The 21394-nt window shown below is 42.2% G+C and overlaps 1 protein-coding gene across 5 annotated transcripts in view; it reads left to right on the forward strand.

Annotated features, from left to right (window-relative positions):
- ccser1 (coiled-coil serine-rich protein 1) overlaps window positions 1-21394 on the forward strand; it is a 1394127-nt gene that overhangs the window by 290807 nt on the left and 1081926 nt on the right. For all 5 annotated transcript variants that reach the window (XM_063046845.1, XM_063046846.1, XM_063046848.1 and 2 more), the window contains exon 4: window positions 15515-15629. In XM_063046845.1, coding sequence (XP_062902915.1) covers window positions 15515-15629 — 115 coding nt within the window. The remainder of the gene's footprint in view (window positions 1-15514; window positions 15630-21394) is intronic.

Raw genomic sequence — 21394 nt, forward strand, 5'->3', positions numbered from 1 at the left:
GAGAGAAGTGTCCGAGATAGACCAAGTGAATTTGAGGGCTGGGTGGAAGTTTGAAGTAAAGTCGATGAAATTGACGAGCTCAGCATGGGTGCAGGAAGCAGCACCAATGCAGTCATCAATGTAGCGAAGGAAAAGTTGGGGAGTAGTACCAGGATAGGTTTGGAGCACAGACTGTTCCACATAACCAACGAAGAGGCAGGCGTAGCTGGGTCCCATGCAAGTTCCCATAGCATGGGACCCTTAGTCTGAAGAAAGTGGGAGAGCCAAAAGAGAAGTTATTAAGTGTGAGAACCAGTTCCCAACCGCTTCATTTTTACTATAGATGTCCAATCCTTATACACCTCCATTCCCCATCAAGAAGGCCTCAAAGCCCTCCGCTACTTTCTGGATAATAGACCTCACCAGTTCCCCACCACCACTACCCTCCTCCGGTTGGCGGAACTGGTTCTCACACTTAATAACTTCTCGTTTGGCTCTTCCCACTTTCTTCAGACTAAGGGTGTAGCTATGGGAACTCGCATGGGACCCAGCTACGCGTGCCTCTTCGTTGGTTATGTGGAACAGTCTGTGCTCTAAACCTATTCTGGTACTGCTCCCCAACTTTTCCTTCGGTACATTGATCACTACATTGGTGCTGCTTCCTGCACCCATGCTGAGCTCGTCAATTTCATCGACTTTACTTCAAACTTCCACCCAGCCCTCAAATTCACTTGGTTTATCTCGGACACTTCTCTCCCCTTTCTCGATGTCTCAGTCTCCATCTCTGGAGACAGACTATCCACTGACATCTTCTACAAGCCCACTGACTCTCATAACTACCTCGACTTTACCTCTTCCCACCCGGCCACATGCAAAAATGCCATTCCCTATTCCCAGTTCCTCCGTCTCTGCCACATCTGCTCTGAGGATGAGGCTTTCCGTTCCAGGACATCTCAAATGTCCTCTTTCTTTAAGGATCTTGGTTTCCCTTCTACCGTCATCAATGATGCCCTCACCCGCATCTCCTCCATTTCCCGCACTTCGACCCTCACCCCATCCTCCCGCAACCACAACAGGGACAGAGTTCCCCTTGTCCTTACCTACCACCCCACCAGCCTCCGGATCCGGCACATTATCCACCGCAACTTCCGCCACCTTCAACAGGACCCCACCACTAAGCACATCTTTCCTCCACCCCTCTCCGCTTTCCGCAGGGATCGGTCCCTCTGCGACTCCCTTATCCACACGTCCCTCCCCACTGATCTCCCACCCGGCACTTATCCCTGTAAGCGTAAGTGCTACACCTGTCCCTATACCTCCTCTCTTGCCACTATTCAGGGCCCAAAACAGTCCTTCCAGGTGAGGCAACACTTCATTTGTGAGTCTGTTGGGGTCATCTATTGTATCCGGTGCTCCTGGTGCGGCCTCCTCTACATCGGTGAAACCCGACGCAGATTGGGGGACCACTTTGTCGAGCACCTCCGCTCCGTCCACCACAACAGGCAGGATCTCCCGGTAGCCACCCACTTCAACTCTGCTTCACTTCCCCATTCAGATATGTCCATACATGGCCTCCTCTACTGCCATGACAAGGCTAAACTCAGGTTGGAGGAGCAACACCTCATATACCGTCTAGGTAGTCTCCAGCCCCTTGGTATGAACATAGAATTCTCCAACTTCTGATAATTCCCTCCCCCTCCCTTCCTCTATCCCTATTTCACTCTGCCCCCTCCCCCAGCTGCCTATCACCTCCCTCATGGTTCCGCCTCCTTCTTCTACTACCCATTGTTTTCCTGCCTATGACGTCCCTGCTTCCCCTCCCCCACCCCTTTGTCTTTCAAATTACTGGTTTTTCAACTGAACCTACAAGTGTTCTAAAAATCCTTCCCCCCCTTCTTTCTTCAGTGTTAACAAAGGGTTCTGGCCCAAAACGTCGACTCATCGTTTCCACTGATGCTGCCCGACCTGCTGAGTTCCTCCAGTGTGCTGTGAGTGTCGCACAGTTCAATCACCTCTCATTGAAATATGGACAATAATCTATGCTTCTTTTACCTATGTTCATAAGTTCTGATGTTGTGAATGACTTAAGAGTATGTAATTCTCCTAATGTACTATATAGCCAAATGAGTAATTATGCATCCTCCTGGACCTCAAGAATACAGGCTGTCCTTCAGCACATTTACTCAGATACATTGGACTTTGAACTGATGGGATTTGATTGCTCTTCTCTTCTGCTGAGTATAAGCTTCAGCCATTCCATCCTGCAGTACTTTTCACGTGAAGGGTTCCATCAACCATGCTATGAAAACCAATGATTGTGAATACTTTGGTCCTTGCCTGCCATCTCCAATACTAAGCACTCTAATGCTACCACTGAGCACACCTTTCCCTCCCCTAATTGTAGGATCCTGTTGGAGATGATAGGTAAGGACAAAAGAATTGACTATCACTGGCTTTTATTGCATGTCTGATGGAACCATTTCCATATGAGTCGCTTAATACATATCTCCCATGTCCACTCATCCTATTCAACCGATTTTCCCCTTAGCCTTTAACTCTGCAAGCATGGTAAGTGTTGCACCTCCCCCTACACTTCCTCCCTCACCACCACAGCCCTTCTAGGTGAGGTGATATTTCACCTGCAAGCCCGTCAGGTGCTTGTACTTCATGGTCCCAATGCAGCCTCCCCTACATCAGTGAGGCCCAACGCAGATTCAATAACCACCTTGTTGAGTTATTTCGCTCAGTCTGATACAATAGGCAGGATCTCCCGATGGCTACCTGTTTCAATTCACTTTCCTATTCCCTTGCTGGTATATCTGTCCATGATTTCCTCCACTGCCATGATGAAGCCACACTCAGGCTAATTGGATAACACCTCATACTACGTCTGGGTGGGTGCCAACCTATTGGCACGAAAATCGATTTCTTTAACTTTTGGTAATTTCTCCCTTGCCTCCCTCTCTCTTCCATTCCACATTCTGGTTATCCTCTTACCCCTCCTCCTCATCTGTCCATCTGGTTCCCCTCCTCTCTCCCTTTCTGCTGTGGTCCACCCTCCCCTCCTATCAGATACTTTCTTCTTCAGCCCTTTACTACTTCTACATATCACCTCCCAGCTTCTTTCTTCATCATCCACCCACCCACATTCCCTCCCACCTCATCTCACTTATCACCTACCAGCTTACACTGCACAGACTTAATGGTGTGATTTAACTATTTTGAACTTCCCTCATAAGAATTGGTAACAAAAATTGCTTAATGACTTCTGCAAATTGTCCCAATTAATAAAAGCAAATGGTACATTCAGTTATCTCGTCCCCAACACGGCCAAAGTTTTCTGACATGCATCCTACTGTTTAGCTGGAGTATTAATTGTATGATTACATGCAGTTCAGCTTGCCCATTACTCAGCTTGCCCATTACCGCAAGGTTGTCTTGACGATTCAAAAGTAGATGCTGCCTGATTAGAGGGTATTATCTACAAGGAGCGGTGGGACAACTTGGATTGCTTACTTCAGAGTCTTGAATGATGGAGGCTTCGGGAAAAGGTTTATAAAACTCGTGAGACGGTAGATATTTTTTTCCCAGAGTAGAAATACCAAATTCTAGTTGGATATTGGTGTCGAAGAGGCTTTTAGATAGGCACACGAATATGCAGAGAATGGTGAAAAGTTAAATTTGGCATCATGTTTGCCACAGACATCATGGCCGAAGCAGCTGTTCCTGTTCCATGTTCTATGGTGAGGATGAGCCATGATTCCAGGTACAATGTCGCTGGAGGCAGTGAGAGTAAATATAGTGGAGATCACTTTCTGAATGACAAATACTGGAAAGTACTCAGAAGATTTACTGCAGTAAACTGAACAGAACACTCTCTTGATGGTCAACTCACAGGATTTAGAGACTGTATCATGATCTAAGACATAATTAAAATGTAGCATTACAGCTGACACATGCGCAGCATGAATTGTGTAACAGGAAATGGTGTTACACAAGTGATTCACACTGTCTGAAGCAGGACTGTCCAGCTCTGCAAACTGGGCTCCATGTGAAGGGAAAGTCAGATCTGACGCCTTTGTTCTGTGTGTGCTGTAAGATTCTTTGCAAAATTCATACTTAGAGTGTACATGTTGGATTAAATCACAAGCAGTTTATCACTGTCTTTTATTTGTCATTTTGTGGCAGCAGCATGGTGCAAAGATATAAAATGTAATATAAAATAATAAATATAAAGTAAAAAAGGGAAGAGGAATTATGGACTGTCATTGTGATTATGATGGGCATGCTGTCACCATTATTGAGACAGCGTGAGGCTGTTTTATAAATCTTTGCCGGGCATTGACATTTGTCAGACCAAGTTAATAGATCCTAGGTGAGATGTCCATCAGTCTTTAATGTGTGGCATTACTGTGAGCGTAGAATAGAAGGTCACCGAAGTGTATTTTATTGCCTCGAAACAGAATTTCAAAAATCTGGTTCCATTGTTTATTGTCCCTGAAGGTAGAAATGGGGGATGTTTCTAAAGTCTGATTAATACAGAGGGTAATCCATTGTTCTGAATTTTCAAATTCCATTATGTATTCTATCCTTGGTTCATTTGCTGTAGTTACTGTATATATTGTGTTAAAACTACCTGTGTGCACTTGTGCAAGCTCAGAGGTTCAGAAGCGGTTCACAGCCCTGAAGTCCTTCTTAAATTTCAGTCACAATTATGGTGTGGGAAACTTGCAAATAATTTGCCCACAGCAAGATTCTGATTAAAAACCTGGCATGTTGCATTTTGCCTACCAACACAACAGATCTACAGCAGATGCAAACTCATTGGCTTTGCACTCTGTTTGCAGCACCTAGACACAAGCAAAGTATATATCGGGCAGCAATTTATCAATTACAGCTCAGTGTTCAACACCATCATCCCCTCAATGCTAATCAACCAGTTTCAAAACCTGGGCTTCTGTACTTCCCTTTGCAACTGGAGTGTTGACTTCCTTACTGGGAGACTACAGTCAGCGCAGAATGGTAAAAACATCTGCTCTTCACTGCCGTCAGTACAAGTGCACCTCAAGGATGCCTTCCTCGCCCGCTGATCTACTCTCTCTACAGTCGTGACAATGTGGCTACGTCCAGCTCAAATGTCATCTGTAAATTCACTGAAGACATCACTGTTGGTAGCATCTCAGATGGCGAAGAGGAGGCGTACAGGAGTGAAGTAGATCAGCTAGTTGAGTGGTGTTACACAGCAGCTTTGCACTCAAAGCCAGCAGGACCAGAGAATTGATTGTGGACTTTAGGAAGGGGTAGTCAGGAGAGCAAGTAAGAGACCTCATCGAGGAATCACAATAAACAAGAAGAGCAGCTTCGTTTCCTGGTGTCAACATCTCAAGGTATCTATCCTGGGTCTAACATATTAATTCATGAAAAAGACACGCCAAAGGTTCATTATCAGTTTGCCGCCATCCACGAAGGACCCTCACAATCCAGGCTATGCCCTCTTCTCAGAATTTCTTTCCCCCTGCCATCAGAATTTTGATTGGTCTACGAACACCATTATTCCTTTCTTTGCACTATTTGTTTATTTTATAATATTTAATTTCTTATGTCACGTACAGTATTATACCTGTAAAGCAGCAAATTTCATGACATTCTGTATGTCAGTGATAATAAACCTGAATCTGATTCTGTTCTTACAAAGTCAAAGTGATAATGTAATGCAAACCACAAATCATTGACTTTGATCATGGTTTTTAGGAGCTTCTTTTCACAAAAAGTGGTATATCTCCAGAATTCTTTCTTCCATCAAGTTATGGAGGCTGGAACATTGGGATTGTTTAAATAGGAAGTAGATAGAAAGTTCCCAAAATTGAGAGTGGGGGGGGGGGTGGGTGGGGTTGAAATGGATAAGATGAAGCCATGGACAGATCAACCATGATTATACTGAATGTTGGGACATGGTTGAGGGGCCAAGTGGCCTATTCATGCCCTTATAGTCTCTTTTTTTTTAATGGCTACTCGTCACATTCTTTTGACTTCATTAGAATCTAACACTGAAGACTAATTTCTCCCTGATTATTAAGTCTTGAAAAATGACTGAAAGAGCAAAAATATGTCATTTCTATAGAAAGTATTTCATTTTTGGAAGGAAAGGCTTGCTCAGTCTATCAGAGAAACAAGCCTTGTGAATACAACCCAGGCGATCATGCAGAACCACCTCCCCTCCAATCGACAAACATAAAACATTCTACAGATGCTGAAAATCAAAAGTAACACACACAAGATGCTGGAGAAACTCAGCAGTTCAGACAGCATCTATGGAGATGAATAAACAGTCGATGTTTCGGGTTGAGACCTTTCATCTGTACTCGCGAACTGTTCTGATATGTGACATAATCAAGGACCCTCACACCCTCGTCATGCTCTCTTCTACCCCTTCTATTGGGGAGAAGATAGAAAAGTTTGAGGGCGTGCATCTAGGAACAATTTCAGAGACACTTCTATCCTGCTGTTATCAAACTCTTGAACAAACTTCTTGTGCATTAAAAGATGAACTCTTGATCTCCCAATCTTTATGTTCTTCACATTATCTCAATGTAATTATGTACGGATGTCAAGCAAACAAATTTTTTTTTCACTGTATCTTGACTGAGCTGTGGGGAACTTTTCAGGTAACAGCAGTGCTTTCTTTGAAATGTAACCAGAATACCTTATAAAAATCTCAGGGCTCCTCCAGAATATGACAAGATTGGAAAAAAAAAGTTGGGTCAACATTTCTCAATCTTTCACCTCCTTATCCGTCTCTATGTGAATCATTCTTGGACATAGCTCTCTTGAAGCACAATGGGACATTTACTATGTTAAGAATGATGTGTAAGTACTATATACTGCCATATGGAAATGTTTCGAAAATAGTATTGTCAATCCTTTCAAAATGAGTCTGTCTCTTTGTTTCAATTCTTCTCCATTCTGCATCTCCTCTGAAGAATGTACTGCTTAGTAATCAGTTAAGATGATCTCACTGATGATTCCCCCTGTGAAGAAGTTGCTCATAATTTCTTCTGCAGTGCATATCATCATGATAATAAGATTTCTTATATTGCGCATGATTTCTTACTCATTTCATAAAGGATTTAAAGATCAGATTGGCTCAAGAGATCAATACTTGTTGCAATTGCAAATGTGAAAATGTACTTTAGTTAATCACTGTGTGAAAGCAAAACAGACTGGACGTTGAAAAGAGGTCATGCAGGGTTCCTTTTTACTGGAGGACAGATTCTCCTTAATCTCTCCTTACATCTTCACATGCGAAAATGGCCCATTTCAGTTTCTCACATTATACTTCAATTGTCGATCTGTAGCACTTCATAATTCCCATCTCCTGTTCACTTTACTTTCCTGTCTCTCTTTGTGTCATCAACCTTTGACGCCTTAGTTCAGTCATTTATATGAATTGCAAAAAATTGAAGCCTCCTGACCCCACTTGCTACATCTTGTCAACCAGAGAGACCCATTTACATCCACTCTCTGTTTTACTGCATTTAGAGTCATACAACCTGGAAGCTGGCCCTTCTGCCCAACTCACCGATGCTGACTAAGCTAGTCCCGTTTTTATGCATTTGGCCAATTTCCCTCTAAACCTTTTGCTATCCTTGTACCTGTCCAAATGTATCTTTAGCACTGTAGTTGTTCTTGCATCTACCAGCTCGTTGACATACTTGCCAGACTCTGTGCAAAACAGTTGCCCACCGGGCTGTCATTGAATCACTCCACTCAGGTAAAATATACACTCAGTGTACAGAGTACTCAGATAATAATGTACACTTTATTAGGTACATCTGCTCATTAATGCAAATATCTAATCAGCTAATCATGTGGCAGCAATTCAATGCATGAAAGCTTGCAGACATGATCAAGAGGTTCAGCTGTTGTTCAGACCAAACATCAGAATGGGGAAGAAATGTGATCAAAGTGATTTTGACCATGGAGTGATTGCTGGTGCTAGACCGGCTGGTTTGAGTATCTCAGAATCTGTTAAACTCTGGCAATTTTCTCGCACAGCAGTCTCTCAAGTTTTCAGAGAATGGTGCAAAAAACACAAAAACAAAAAAAAAAATCCAGAGAGTGGCAGTTCTGTGGATGAAGACATATTGTTAATGAGAGGTCAGAGGAAACTGGCCAGACTGGTTCAAATTGACTGGAATGCAACAATAACTCAAATAGTCATGCATTACAAAAGAGGTGTGCAGAAGAGCATCTCTGAACACACAACACATTGAACATTGAAGTGGATGGGCTACAGCAGCAGAAGATCATAAACAAACACTCAGTGGCCATTTTATCAGGTACAGAGAGTACATAATAAAGTGGTAACTGAGTGTATACCTTCTATAGAGTCCTCTACCCCAGGCTGAAAAAGTTTGACTGTTCACTTTCTCTGCGCCCCTTGTGGTTTTATATATCTCAATAAGGTCGTCCCTCAGCCTTCAATTTTCCAGGGAAAAGACCCACTGCCGATGTAGTCTCTCCTTATAACTCAAGCCTCCTAATCCGTTAACATCATTGTGAATCTTTTCTACACCTTTTCCAATTAAGTGACATCATTCCTATGACTCTACAAACAGAACTGCACACAATACTCGAAGTAGACTCTCAACCCAACATCTTGCTTAGCTACAACATGATGTCTTAACTGTATCTGCAAATGTTCAGAGGAATCCATTTGTATGTGTGACCATCTTTGCAAAGCTTGGTTACAAAGTATCTCTCTCTCCAAATCTAAAGTTCTCTGTTTCATTATGCACATGATGTCTTATTCATTTCATAAAGAATTTAACGATCAGATTGGTTCAAAATGTCAATACTTGTTGCAGTTGCAAATCTGAAAATGTGCTTTGGTTACTCACGGTGCAAGAGCAAAATAGACTGGACTTTGAAAAGAGGAGGCCATGCAGGTTTCCTCTTAATGGAGTATGGATTCTCCTTAATCTCTCCTTACACCTTCACATGCGAAAACGACCTATTTCACAGTTTCCCACATTATACTTCAGTTGTCAATCTGTAGCACTTCGTAATTCCCATCTCCTATTCACTTTACTTTCTTGTCTGTCTTTGTGCCATCAGCCTTTGATGCCTTGTTTCAGTCATTTATATAAATTGAAACATTTGGTCACTAGATGGCAAAATAGAGCTTTGTACATAGTACCTTCATGCTGTATTCCACCCCCCCACCCCCCCACCCCCCCAACCCTCATTCAGATTTATTGTGCTTTTGCAGGTGTAAATTCACTTGTTTAAATAGTATAGTGTTTACCTAATATTTTCAGTTCTAAGATGATATATGAAAACTGATCGGTATAAGCACTGGCATCAAATTTGGCTCCATTATCAGCAGGATTTTGCTGTCTTCAGTATATTGGAGATTGACACAACAACAAGTTGGAGAACGGATTTAAACAAATACATTTCAGTTTGAATGTCCCTCAGGCAGGTTGGAACAGACTTTGCCCTTTCTCAAAGTACTCCCAAAACTTTGCAGAGAGTGAGTTAGGAATGCAGGATATAAATTGCATTTTTTTTTGTTTTGCAAGAATGCTGGGTATGCGTGCAATGGAAAAGTGTGTTTAGTTTTATGTTCTGTTAGCTGTAAGCAATTATATTTTAGAGGACCAGAAATTAATTAAATGTAAATGAGGTATTGTACCTTCATTGTCGTATAATTGAAATACTACATTGCATACTCTGCTGATGCAGAGGTAATTTAAAATTCTCATACTCTACAGTAATTGTGTTAGAAAGATAGATTCATAAGCTAATGTACAAGGTTTTATTTTAGCCTTAAGCTGCAATGGCAAGAGCATATTAGAGAATTTCCTTCAGTTATATGAAGTTGCATATTTTATAACACAGCTTGCGGGATTAATTGCACAGAAAGGAATTCACGGAACACTCCTTGAAAAATGCCCTGCCTGTTAATTTTTTAAAAACTTTTTATTCCATTTAAAGTTGGTTGAATATTTCACTCTATATAATCTGATTTCCAGTCCTGTTAGGAAGAGATGATCATGCCGGTCCGTAGATGTTTCTATTACCCACAGAGATGAAGTGAAGTTTTATATTGAAGGTAAAATGAGAAATCAATTTCACACATTTCTTTTCTCTAAAGCTTGAAGGTGGTGACATAAACATTCCAACATGAGATTCTCTGTCTTAGCAGTGAAGCATCACATATTCCTATATATCAGAGGCAAATGGCATTTATTTTAAGAAGGCTTTGAGAACATCTTTGCTCATTCCCTTTGTCTGCCTAGCAACTTATTGCCTTGACAGAGCTTGAAGTAGAGTGCCTGTTTCGAAAGCTTTGTTCCCGGATGGCAATATATTTTGTATGCTGCATATACTGCCACTATATTTGTGTAATCTCTGTACTGTCAATTCATATGTGTACTGTCACACACTCCTGTAAACTGTTGTATGGTCTGTGTACTGCAGTACGGTCTACGTACTGTCATTTCATAAGTGTACTGTCATACAGTTTGTGTACTGTACTATGGTCTGTATACTGTTGTATTGTCAGAACTGCCCTACAGTCTGTATTGACATATGGTCTAGATACTGTATTATGGTTTGTGTAATGTCAGATTACAGTATATGCACTGTAATACAGTTTGTGAACTGCTAGGTCATCTGTGCACTTGTAGATTCTGTGTACTGTTACAGGGACTCTGGATAGTAATATGATTTGTGTTTCACTATATAATCTATATAATGTTTTATTGTCTGTGCAATGTTGCATAGTCTATACAGTGCCATACAGTCTATGTACTGCCATATGATCTGTACTGTCATACAGTCTGTTTAATGTAGTCCGTACATTGTCATTTAGTTAATGTACTGCTTTTGTGAGTGTGAATGAAGTCACTGGGAGACATTGAAGCTGGAGACATAGAAGTCTTTAATGAGCACAAAGGAACCTCGTACTCGAGACACTCTTGGAAGATCAGCATAAAATACATCAACTCCTGCCTGAGGAATGACTTGGATCCACTCCAATTTGCCTAATGTCACAACAGGTCAACAGTAGGTGCCATTTCATTGTCTTTTCTATCAGCCTTGCGCCATCAAGATGCATAATTCAGTATGCTCTTCATTGAATACAGCTTGGCATTCAATACTATTATCCCCTCAAAACAAATCAATAAACTCCAAGACCTAAACCTCGATATCTCCATGTGCAACTGGATATTCGATTTCCTCACTTGCAGGCGCCAGTCAATTCAGATTGCTAACAACTCCTCCATAGTAACCATTAGCATAAATGCACCACAAGGCTGTGTACTCAGACCCTGCTCTATTCACTTTATACCTGACTGTGAAGCTAAGTGCAACTCCAATGCCATATTTAGGTTTGCTGGTGATACCACTGTTGCTGGCCAAATTGAATGTGATAACTGATTATTGACTACAAGTGGAAGAAATCAGCGGTCCATGAGCCAGTCCTCGTTAGGGGTTTGGAAGTAGAGAGGGTCAGTAACTCTAAATTCCTTGGTGTTATATTATCAGAGGATCTGTCCTGGGACTAGCATGCAAGTGACATCACAAAGACGGTATGACAGTGTCTCTACTCTCTTAGAAGTTTATGCAGATTTGGCACATCATCTATAACCTTGACAAACTTCAAAAGAAGAAAAGTGCAGAGTATCTTGATTGGTTGCATCACAGATTGGTATGGAAATACCAAAGCCCAAGAATGGTAAAGCCTACAAAAAGTAATGGAAAAGCCTTTCCCTCTATTGAGCATGTCTACAAGGAGCACTGCTGGAAGAAAGCAGCATCCGTTATCAAGGACCTCCACCATTCAGGCCTTGCTCTCTTCTTGCTGCAGCCATCAGGAAGGAGGTACAGGAGCTTGGATCCTACTCTACCATGTTCAGGAACAGTTATAACCCTTCACCCATCAGGCTCCTGAACCAACGTGGATAACTTCACTCAGCACTGAGCTGATTCCACAACCTATGGACTTACTTCTAAGGGATCTATAACTCATGTTCTCAGTATTAGTTATTTAATTATTATTATTTAATGTCTTTTTGTATTCGCACAGTGGATCTTATTTTGCACGTTGTCATTGTTTGTGTGTAGTTTTTCATTGATTTTGTTAGATTTCATTTTTTCTACTGTGAATGCCTGCAAGGAAATGAATCTTAGGATAGTGAAATAGACGTACTTTGATAAAAATTTACTAGATCATTGAGAGAGGTAGGGAAGACAGAAAAATAAAGTTAAATAGAAGTTCTCTTACATTTTCATTTAAATCTCCAATAGTTATGAACATTTGAAAGTTATTAAACTTTATTTTATAAAATGTGGGGTCAGGAAGTTCAAGTCTTTTCAGGGGCAGGTAGATTTAGTTTCCATCACAGATGGCCTTGAGGGTAAAATTAAGTTTGGTCCAAGCCCCACTCTGAGGCATTGACACAGGAAAATCAAACTGTGGCAACCAGACCATTCTTGGGGAGTGCTGTAGTGCAGAAGATGCCTCCTTTTACATGTTAAATGAAGACCTGGCCAGATCTTGCAGGAAAATGTATAAGATCAAACTACGCAGCTCCCAGGAACTGTGAGGGGGTTTTGTGCAGTGCGCTGACCAATACTTATCCCTAAACCATCATTACAAGTGCTGTTTTTTTTTGCATGTGCTGTGTTCAAATTGCGAAGCACATTTCCTGCTCCAGAGGCAGATCTGAGCAGAGTGTAAGCTGTAAGAGAACTTCTTTGATCATAAAGATCTGCAAGATGAACTGGAAGGGGACCTGAAAAGAACTTCTGATGTGCAAATCTTACTTTTATTTGGCAGCCAATAGTTTACATGGGTTCAGTCCATGTAAAGGCAAATTAAGGCATTAAGGCAAAACTTGCCCTATTATTTTGTTATCATACCTAGCAATCTGTTACATGTGTTCACTGATCTTGAAGGAAAGGTGGTTCTTAATAAATCTGCTATTTTGTCTGTTTTTAATCAAAGCTCATGAGCAGAAATAGTCTAATCGAGACCCAACTATGGACAAATGCACAGCTCTTTGAAAGTAATTTTATTGGTCCCAGAAATTGGATGGAAATAACCTCATTCATTATCATATTAAAATATAGAATTTGCAATTAAAGGAAAATCCCTGTCCATATCATGCTTCTGATCGTCCCATGTTGGAAAACTTCATGGTTTTCCACGAACAGCACCTCATTAATAGGCCTTGGAAACCAGTGAAATGATTTATTATTGTTACATATCCTGAGTCCCGTGAGAAACTTTGTTTCTCACTCCACTCATACAGATCATTGCATCACATCGGTCTATTGAAGTAGCATAATAGAAAACAATAACAGAATGTAGAATAAAATGTTATAGATACAGAGACAGTGCAGTGCAGACCAAAAATGATGTGCAAAGCCATAACAAGGTACATTGTGCAGTCAAGAATCCATCGTATCATAATAGAAGATCATTCACTAGCCTTTTAATGCTGGGATAGAAGTTGTCACCGAGCCTGGTGCTTTCTGGCTTTTGTATCTTCTGCCTGATGTGAGGGTGGGGGAAGAAAGAATGCCCACGACGGGTTTTAGCCCTCATCAGTATAGGAGTTGGGCAACACTTTGCAGGTGTGTAAGTTGTTGATGAGACTACAACTGAAGTGCTGTGTACAGTTTTGGTCACTCTGTTGTAGGAAATGTAGAAAATTAATGATGACGTTGCCAGAACCAAAGGGCCACAATTATAGAGACAAGTTGGCCAGGACTGGTCTTTATTTCTTGGAACATTGGAGAATTAAGGGCAACCTTATGGGAATGTTTAAATTTATGAGAGGCATTGATAAAGTGGATAGTAACAGTCTTTTCCCCAGGCTAAAGGAGTCCAGCACTCGGGGGCATAGATTTAGGGTTAGGGGAAAGATTTGAAAGGGACCTGAGGTACAGTGTTTACATGCAATGAGTGGTGAGTATATAGAATGAGCTAACAGAGGAAGTGGTTGAGGCAGGTACAATAATATCATTTATGAAGCACTTGGCTAGGCAGATGTAGAGGCAGACCATATGGCCAAATACTGGAAATTGGGAGTCTCTAGATTGGCACCTGTCTGGCATAGACTCAATGAGCCAACGAGACTGTAGCCCTGCTGCTTTGATTTATTACGCTAAAAGCACTGATGTGCTTTTTTGGTCAAGGTGTCTGGGTGCTTGGACTAGGGAAAACTTCTGTTATGTTCACTCCTTGGTGCTAATAACAGGACAGACAAAGGAAAATCGGTTGATGTTGTGTACTCGGATTTTCAAAAGGCCTTTGACAAAGCAACACACATGGGGCTGCTTAACAAGCTATGAGCCCATGGTATTACAGGAGAGATTTTAGCATGGATAAAACAGTGGCTGATTGTCAGGAGGAAAAGAGTGTGAATAAAGGGAGCTCTTTCTGGTTGGCTGCTGATGCTAGTGGTGCTCCACAGGGTCTGTGTTGGGATTGATTACTTAAACATTAGATGTCAATGATTTGGATGATGGAATTAATGGCTTTGTTGCAAAGTTTGTCGACAATATGAATATAGAGGGGCAGGTAGTTTTGAGGAAGTAGTGAGGTTACAGAAGGACTTAGACAGATTAGGAAAAAGGGCATATAAATGGCAGATAGAATACGATGCCAGGAAGTATATGGTCATGCACTTTGGTAGAAGAAATAAAAGGATTGACTATGCAAAAAAAATGAGGTGCAAAGGGACTTAAGGTTCCTTGTGCAGGATTCCCTAAAACTTAATTTGCAGGTTGAGTCTGTGGTGAGGAAGGCAAATGCAATTTTAGCATTTATTTCAAGAGGATGAGAATATAAAAGCAAGAATATAATGTTGAGACTTGAGAAAGTACTGGTGAAGTCTCACTTGGAGTATAATGAGCAGTTTTGGGCCCCTTATCTTAGAAAGGATATGCTGAAATTGGAGAGTATTCAAAAGAGGTTCACAAAAATGATTTCAGGATTGAACTGCTTGTCATATGAAGAGTTTTTGGTGGTTCTCAGCCCATGTTCACTGGAATTCAGAAGAATGTGGGGTGACCTAATTGAAACCTATTGAATGGTAAAAGGCCTTGATAGAGTGGATGTTTCCTATGGTGGGAGAGCCTAAAACCAGAGCACACAGCCTCAGAATAAAGGAGCAAATTTTTAGAATGGATATGAGGAGGAATTTCTTTTCTTTGCTAGAGAGTGGTGGATCTGTTGAATTCTTTTCCACAGGCAGCCATGGAGGCCAAGTCACATAAACATGTATGTTTAAGTCAGAGGTTGATAGATTCTTGATTGGCCAGGGTATGAAGGGATATGGGGGGAGGGCAGTAGATTGGGGCTGAGAGGAAAAATGGATCAGCCATGATGAAGTGGTGGAGCAGACTTGATGGGACAAATGGCTTAATTCTGCCCCTATATCTTAGTCTTATAAAGATTTTTTTGCTGTATTATATTTTAATAGCTGTATTTTCCCCCTTCCCTCCTTGGATCCAGGATGTTTTAAACAAACTGGGATCATGTGACTTGGATGAAGATGATCTAATGCTGGATTTGGAGTTCCTGGAAGACCAGCGTCACCAGTGTGAGAATGTTGCTGCCAAACGTTTTGGTAAGTTACAACAGCTTTGGAAGTCCCTTTGCTGGAAGGTAGCATTTCAGGGGTTAATATGTTTGTGTAGATTCCTGGGATTGGAAATTATCTAGAAGAATAAGGGGTGATCTTATTGAAAAATCAAACCCTAAGGAGAACATGGCAAAGGAGATATTAAGATGCTTCCTTGTTTATGACTTCCCAGTAGTGAACTAGAGGATAGATTTATTTAAAACTGAGGAGCACAGGATGGTGAATCTCTGGAATTCTCTGCCATCGTGGCTTGTAGAGGCAAACTCATTGGATGTATTTCCAGGTGAGGTAGAAAACTATTGAAATATTAGGGAGTTGATGTCCACGAAGAAGAGAAAAAGCCTGGGGCAGATCAGCCAAAATCATATTGAACGTTTGAGCCAGCTTGAGGTGCCAGATAGCCTACTTCTGCTCTTTGTTTCTTGTGTTCCTGTGTCTTCTGAGAGACTGATGGAGACAGATCTTCTCATCATAGTTCAAAGATGACTGGAAAGACACCTAATGTGTCCAAACTTCCCAGAATGGACCAAGGGCTGTTCATTGAATTTGTCTAAATAGTCTTTTGCTTTCAACTAGCCTGGACACATTAGTCTCTTTAAAACACCTAAACTTCTGCAAACCTGTAGTTCTGCAAAACATTAAACATTCTTACTATGCAAGAATTAATGCTTCATTATAATGCAACTCTTGGTATTGTTTTTTCTGTTGTAAACTGTTTGAAATATGTTAATCCGGTGCTAAGAGAATCACAGTGAACATGTTATGAAACTGGAGCCTTGATTTTCTAACATCTACTTCCTGTGCCTGTCGTCTGTCAGTGTGGAATTATTAAATTACCCTTCATAGTTATCAGAATTGCTTTTTAATCAGTTACTTTATAATTACAAATTACCTCGGTAGGTAGAATCTAAAGTCGGGAATTTCAGCACAGTACAATTTCAGTGTTTGTTTAGTTTAGGTCACACAACGTTGCACGGCAACAGAAAGGGACAGAAGGTGTTCCCATTAGGAGGTGGTTTTAGGGCATTGATTTAAATTTTTGAAAAAATGAGAAAAAAAAACTTTATTAGAATGTGTTTGATAGGGAACTCACTGCCTGTAAGTACAGTGGAAAACTATTCAGTCGGAGGTTTCCTGGGGGACTGTAGAAATACCATAGGAAGGGCAGGATCCCGGGCAATAGCATAACAAGGAGCCAGCACAGAATTGGTTTATTATTGTCACATGGCTGAGCTTTTATTTTGCACGGCATCCAGACAACTTGTGCCATACATAACTAAATCAAAAAGGAAGTAGGATGCAGAATACCATGGTGCAGTTTCACGATCCAGGACTCAAGATTCACGTTCCTTTAATGTCATTTCAAGTACACAGATGTATAGGAAAATGAAATAATTATTATTCAGGATCGGATGCAGCACAGAAAACATAATAAGATAAAGAGCACAATAATAATAAAAATAATAAATATCAAAACATAAGATAGTTTAGAAACATAGATTGATGGTATGTCCATAAAGTGATGTTAGGCACAGGGGTGTCTGTATATAAGGTGACCCTGACAGGAACTGATCAAGTAATGGTGTTTGGGGGTGTAGACAGTTTGGTTAGTGGGTGGAGTTGTTGATTAGCCTTACTGCTTGGAGAAAGTAACTGTTTTTGAGTCTGGTGGTCCTGGCCTGGATGCTACATAGCTTCCTCCCTGATGGGAGAGGGACAAACGGTTCGTGGCTGGGATCCTTCATGATGTTACTGGCCTTTTTTCCGGCATCTTTCTCTATATATGTCCTTGATGGCAGGTAGGCTGATGCCAGTCGTTGAGCTTTCCTGTCTGTCACAGATCAGTTTCCATACCAGGCAGTGACACAACTTGTTAGGATGCTGTCTACTGAGCATCTGTAGAATGCATAGCCCGGCTCTCTTTGGCCTCTTCAGAAAGCAGGGTATTGGTGAGCTTTCCTGTTTGTGTAGAAAGCGTTCTGAGACCATGAGAGGTTGTGCATGATGTGTACTTCCAGTTACAGAGAAAGTGCAGAGCATGCAGTCAAATAAAGCGCAAGGGCTACAAAGAGGTAAACTGGGAGTTCAAGTGTTCAGCTTTTACTATTTGTAAAGTGCATTCAGGTGTCTGATAACTGCAGAATGGAAGCTGGTGGTCTATGTTCTTATACTTGTCAGACTCACGTTGCCTAGTGGCATGATCTCGAGGGTGGCATCCCCTGTCCGGCCAAGCTTTAGCACTCTTGTTTGGGTGAATGCTGCATGTTGTGTCCCCTGTGTAACAGCAGTACCCCGAAATAACATTCAGTCCACAATGTGCGGTTAAACGATTAAGATTTTATATTTAAGTATGGGGTTAGTAGAGAAACAAAAGAAAAGGAAAACAAATAAAAGGCGCCAATAATCTCATAAACACGTCCAGTGCACAAACGTTGGAGCTCACTGATTCGCTTTCGCTGATCCTCCTTCGCTCGTCATCGACCCCTGGGCTCCCGCCCCGAGCCCAGGCCCAGCAGATCTGACCACTGTCTCCTCAAGCCACGTCTTCTCTCTTCATCCTCCTCGCGCCTTCTCCCCCAAGCCCGCGCAAACTAACAGCTCTCACATGGACAGAAAGAATAACGTCTATCCCAATTCGTTAGCAAATGAATACAAGTCCTGTTATTACTAATTATAACCCAAACATACTGCTATAGAGAACCACTGTCTCAGCAGTTAACAGTACAGAGAAGCCATTTTATTCACCTTAGCCGTAACATAAAAGACAAAACCCTTACACTCTCCCCCCACCAAATTTAGTCATGTCCTCATGACTTCTAAATAACTCGTCAATCCCTCCTGCAGACACAAAACCCCAATCTAGGTACAAAGAGTGACATTGCTCCCCAAACAGTAGACTGTAAGCCCTGATCCCCAGGTGCTACATAGGCCAAACTATCTGGAAGTTTCCTAATCCTCTGAGACCTCCGTACCCCCTCACCTAAACCCTTCAGGCTCAGACACCACTGGGGATACCTCAGGTCTGCTTGCCAAATCCTCTCTCAATCTCTCACTCATGCCCCCACTACAACTCGGAACGTCCTGTCCCATGTTCCGGCACCCCTGTCTCTCCTTCAGGGTCCTGCAGTAACCCAGGCTGCCCACAGCTAGACCCCCCCCATCACCTCACTCAGTGGGAGAAGGGCCAGGAGTCTCTTCATTCAACACGGGGAAATTAGCGAAAGGCAGCATGTACCACACCTCCTTCTCAACATCCGTCGAACCCGTATTCTTCCCCTTTTCCTCAATTTGTAGCTGCTGGTTGGCTCTCTCCCCGATGGAGCATTTGGCCTGGACTGCTTCTGCAGCCTCTTGAGCCTCCTGTAATCGAGACGACAGCTTCTTGGACTCCTCCAACTCTCGCCACAGTCCTAGCAGTTCTGACTCGCGCTTCTGGCCACCTCAATCTAGGACGCAGTTACTCCATCAGCTTCTTCCACCCCGACCTGAAAAGCAGCAGTTAAAGAGTGTTCAGCCTCCAGTTTAGTGTTCACTGAACTTATCTCCAGCTTTTTCTTCCTAATAACTTCTTCCAAGTCAACTTTCAGTTTTTCCACTTCATTTAAGCTGTCGATGGGCATCTTCAGGTTCCCTTCAAGCGTCTGCTTCCCTCTTGCGAGATCTGTCCACAATTGCTTCACCTTCTCCCCTCTCTGGGCTCTCGATTTTCTGTTGGCTTTAGTCAGACAGCTTTCTTTGTCTTCCCCAACTTGCTAGTCTTCCAACTGGTTCTGGATCACTTTCTCCAGTCTCTGCTGGGAATTCTGTCTCTCCGTCTTCACTTCAAACTTGATCCCGTAGAGACAGTCACTCACGAGCTGCATGTGCACCTGGCACGTGTCCAAAGAAAGCTTTAACTCTTTAGTAACAGCCTCCTGTAACAGCCTCGCTTCATATTCTTCTGAAGCAGATCCAAATACTAGGAGATCATCCAAATACACCAAAACTCCAAACAATTCCACATCCCCCACCATATTCCTCGTGCTCCGCTGGAATGTTGCAAGTGCTCCGGATATGCCCTAGTGCACTTTTCAGACTGGAAGAACCCCAGGGGACTTATAACGGCCACAAATCTTATCGAATGTTTTGAAGAGGTTCCTAGGAAAATTGATGAGGGTAAAGCGGTGGATGTTGTCTATATGGACTTCAGTAAGGCTTTTGACAAGTTTCCACGTGGAAGGTTAGTTAGGAAGGTTCAATCGTTAGGTATTAATATTGAAATAGTAAAATGGATTCAGCAGTGGTTGGATGGGAGATGCCAGAGAGTAGTGGTGGATAACTGTTTGTCAGGTTGAAGGCTGGTGACTAGTGGTGTGCCTCAGGGATCTGTACTGGGTTCAATGTTGTTTGTCATATACATTAATGATCTGGATGATGGGGTGGTAAATTGGATTAGTAAGTATGCAGATGATACTAAGATAGCTGGCGTTGTGGATAAAGAAGTCGGTTTTCAAAGCTTGCAGAGAGATTTAGGCCAGTTAGAAGAGTGGGCTGAAAGATGGCAGATGCAGTTTAATGCTGATAAGTGTGAGGTGCTACATTTTAGTAGGACTAATCAAAATAGGACGTACATGGTAAATGGTAGGGTATTGAGGAATGTGGTGGAACAGAGTGATCTAGGAATAATGGTGCATAGTTCCCTGAAGGTGGAATCTCATGTGGATAGGGTGGTGAAGAAAGCTTTTGGTATGCTGGCCTTTATTAATCAGAGCATCGAGTATAGGAGTTGGAATGTAATGTTGAAATTGTACAAGGCATTGGTGAGCCCAAATTTGGAGTATTGCGTACAGTTCTGGTCACCAAATTATAGGAAAGATGTCAACAAAATAGAGAGAGTACAGAGAAGATTTACTAGAATGTTGCCTGGGTTTCAGCACCAAAGTTACAGAGAAAGGTTGAACAAGTTAGGTCTTTATTCTTTGGAGCGTAGAAGGTTGAGGGGGGACTTGATAGAGGTATTTAAAATTATGAGGGGATAGATAGAGTTGATGTGGATAAGCTTTTTCCATTGAGAGTGGGGGAGATTCAAACAAACGGACATGAGCTGAAAGTTAAGGGGCAAAAGTTGGTAACATGAGGGGGAACTTCTTTACTCAGAGAGTGGTAGCTGTGTGGAACGAGCTTCCAGTAGAAGTGGTAGAGGCAGGTTCAATTTTGTCATTTAAAAAAAATGGACAGGTATATGGACAGGAAAGGACTGAGTGCAAGTAGATGGGATTAGGTGAGTGCAAGTAGATGGGATTAGGTGAGAGTAAGCATTCAGCATGGACTTGAAGGACCAAGATGGCCTGTTTCCATGCTGTAATGGTTATATGGTTATCTGGCCGTCTTCTCCTTGTCGGCCTCACTCATCGGGAGCTGGCAACATCTACTCCTCAGATCCCGCACATTAAACCACTTCGCATAACTCAGACCGACCAGCGCGTCTTCGATCCTCGGGACCACATACTGGTCAGGTACAGTGCTCCTGTTCAGGGCCCTATAACCCACATCCACAACCTCTCTCTCACCGAGGTGTCTTCAGTGGTCAACTCCACCCGCCCCCCCCCCCCGCCGTGGTACGTCGGAGCATCCATTAAGATGGTCTCACCCTCAGATACTTCCCACGGGCCGTACCACCATCGGCTCTCGTTTAAGTTCGGTATTGGCCCAATGCTGCTACACATCCTCACAAGCAGCTCGAAACACTGGGTGCACAGACAATGCCCCCA

The sequence above is a fragment of the Mobula hypostoma genome, chromosome 4, assembly GCF_963921235.1.
Source record: "Mobula hypostoma chromosome 4, sMobHyp1.1, whole genome shotgun sequence".
Taxonomy (NCBI): Eukaryota; Metazoa; Chordata; class Chondrichthyes; order Myliobatiformes; family Myliobatidae; genus Mobula; species Mobula hypostoma.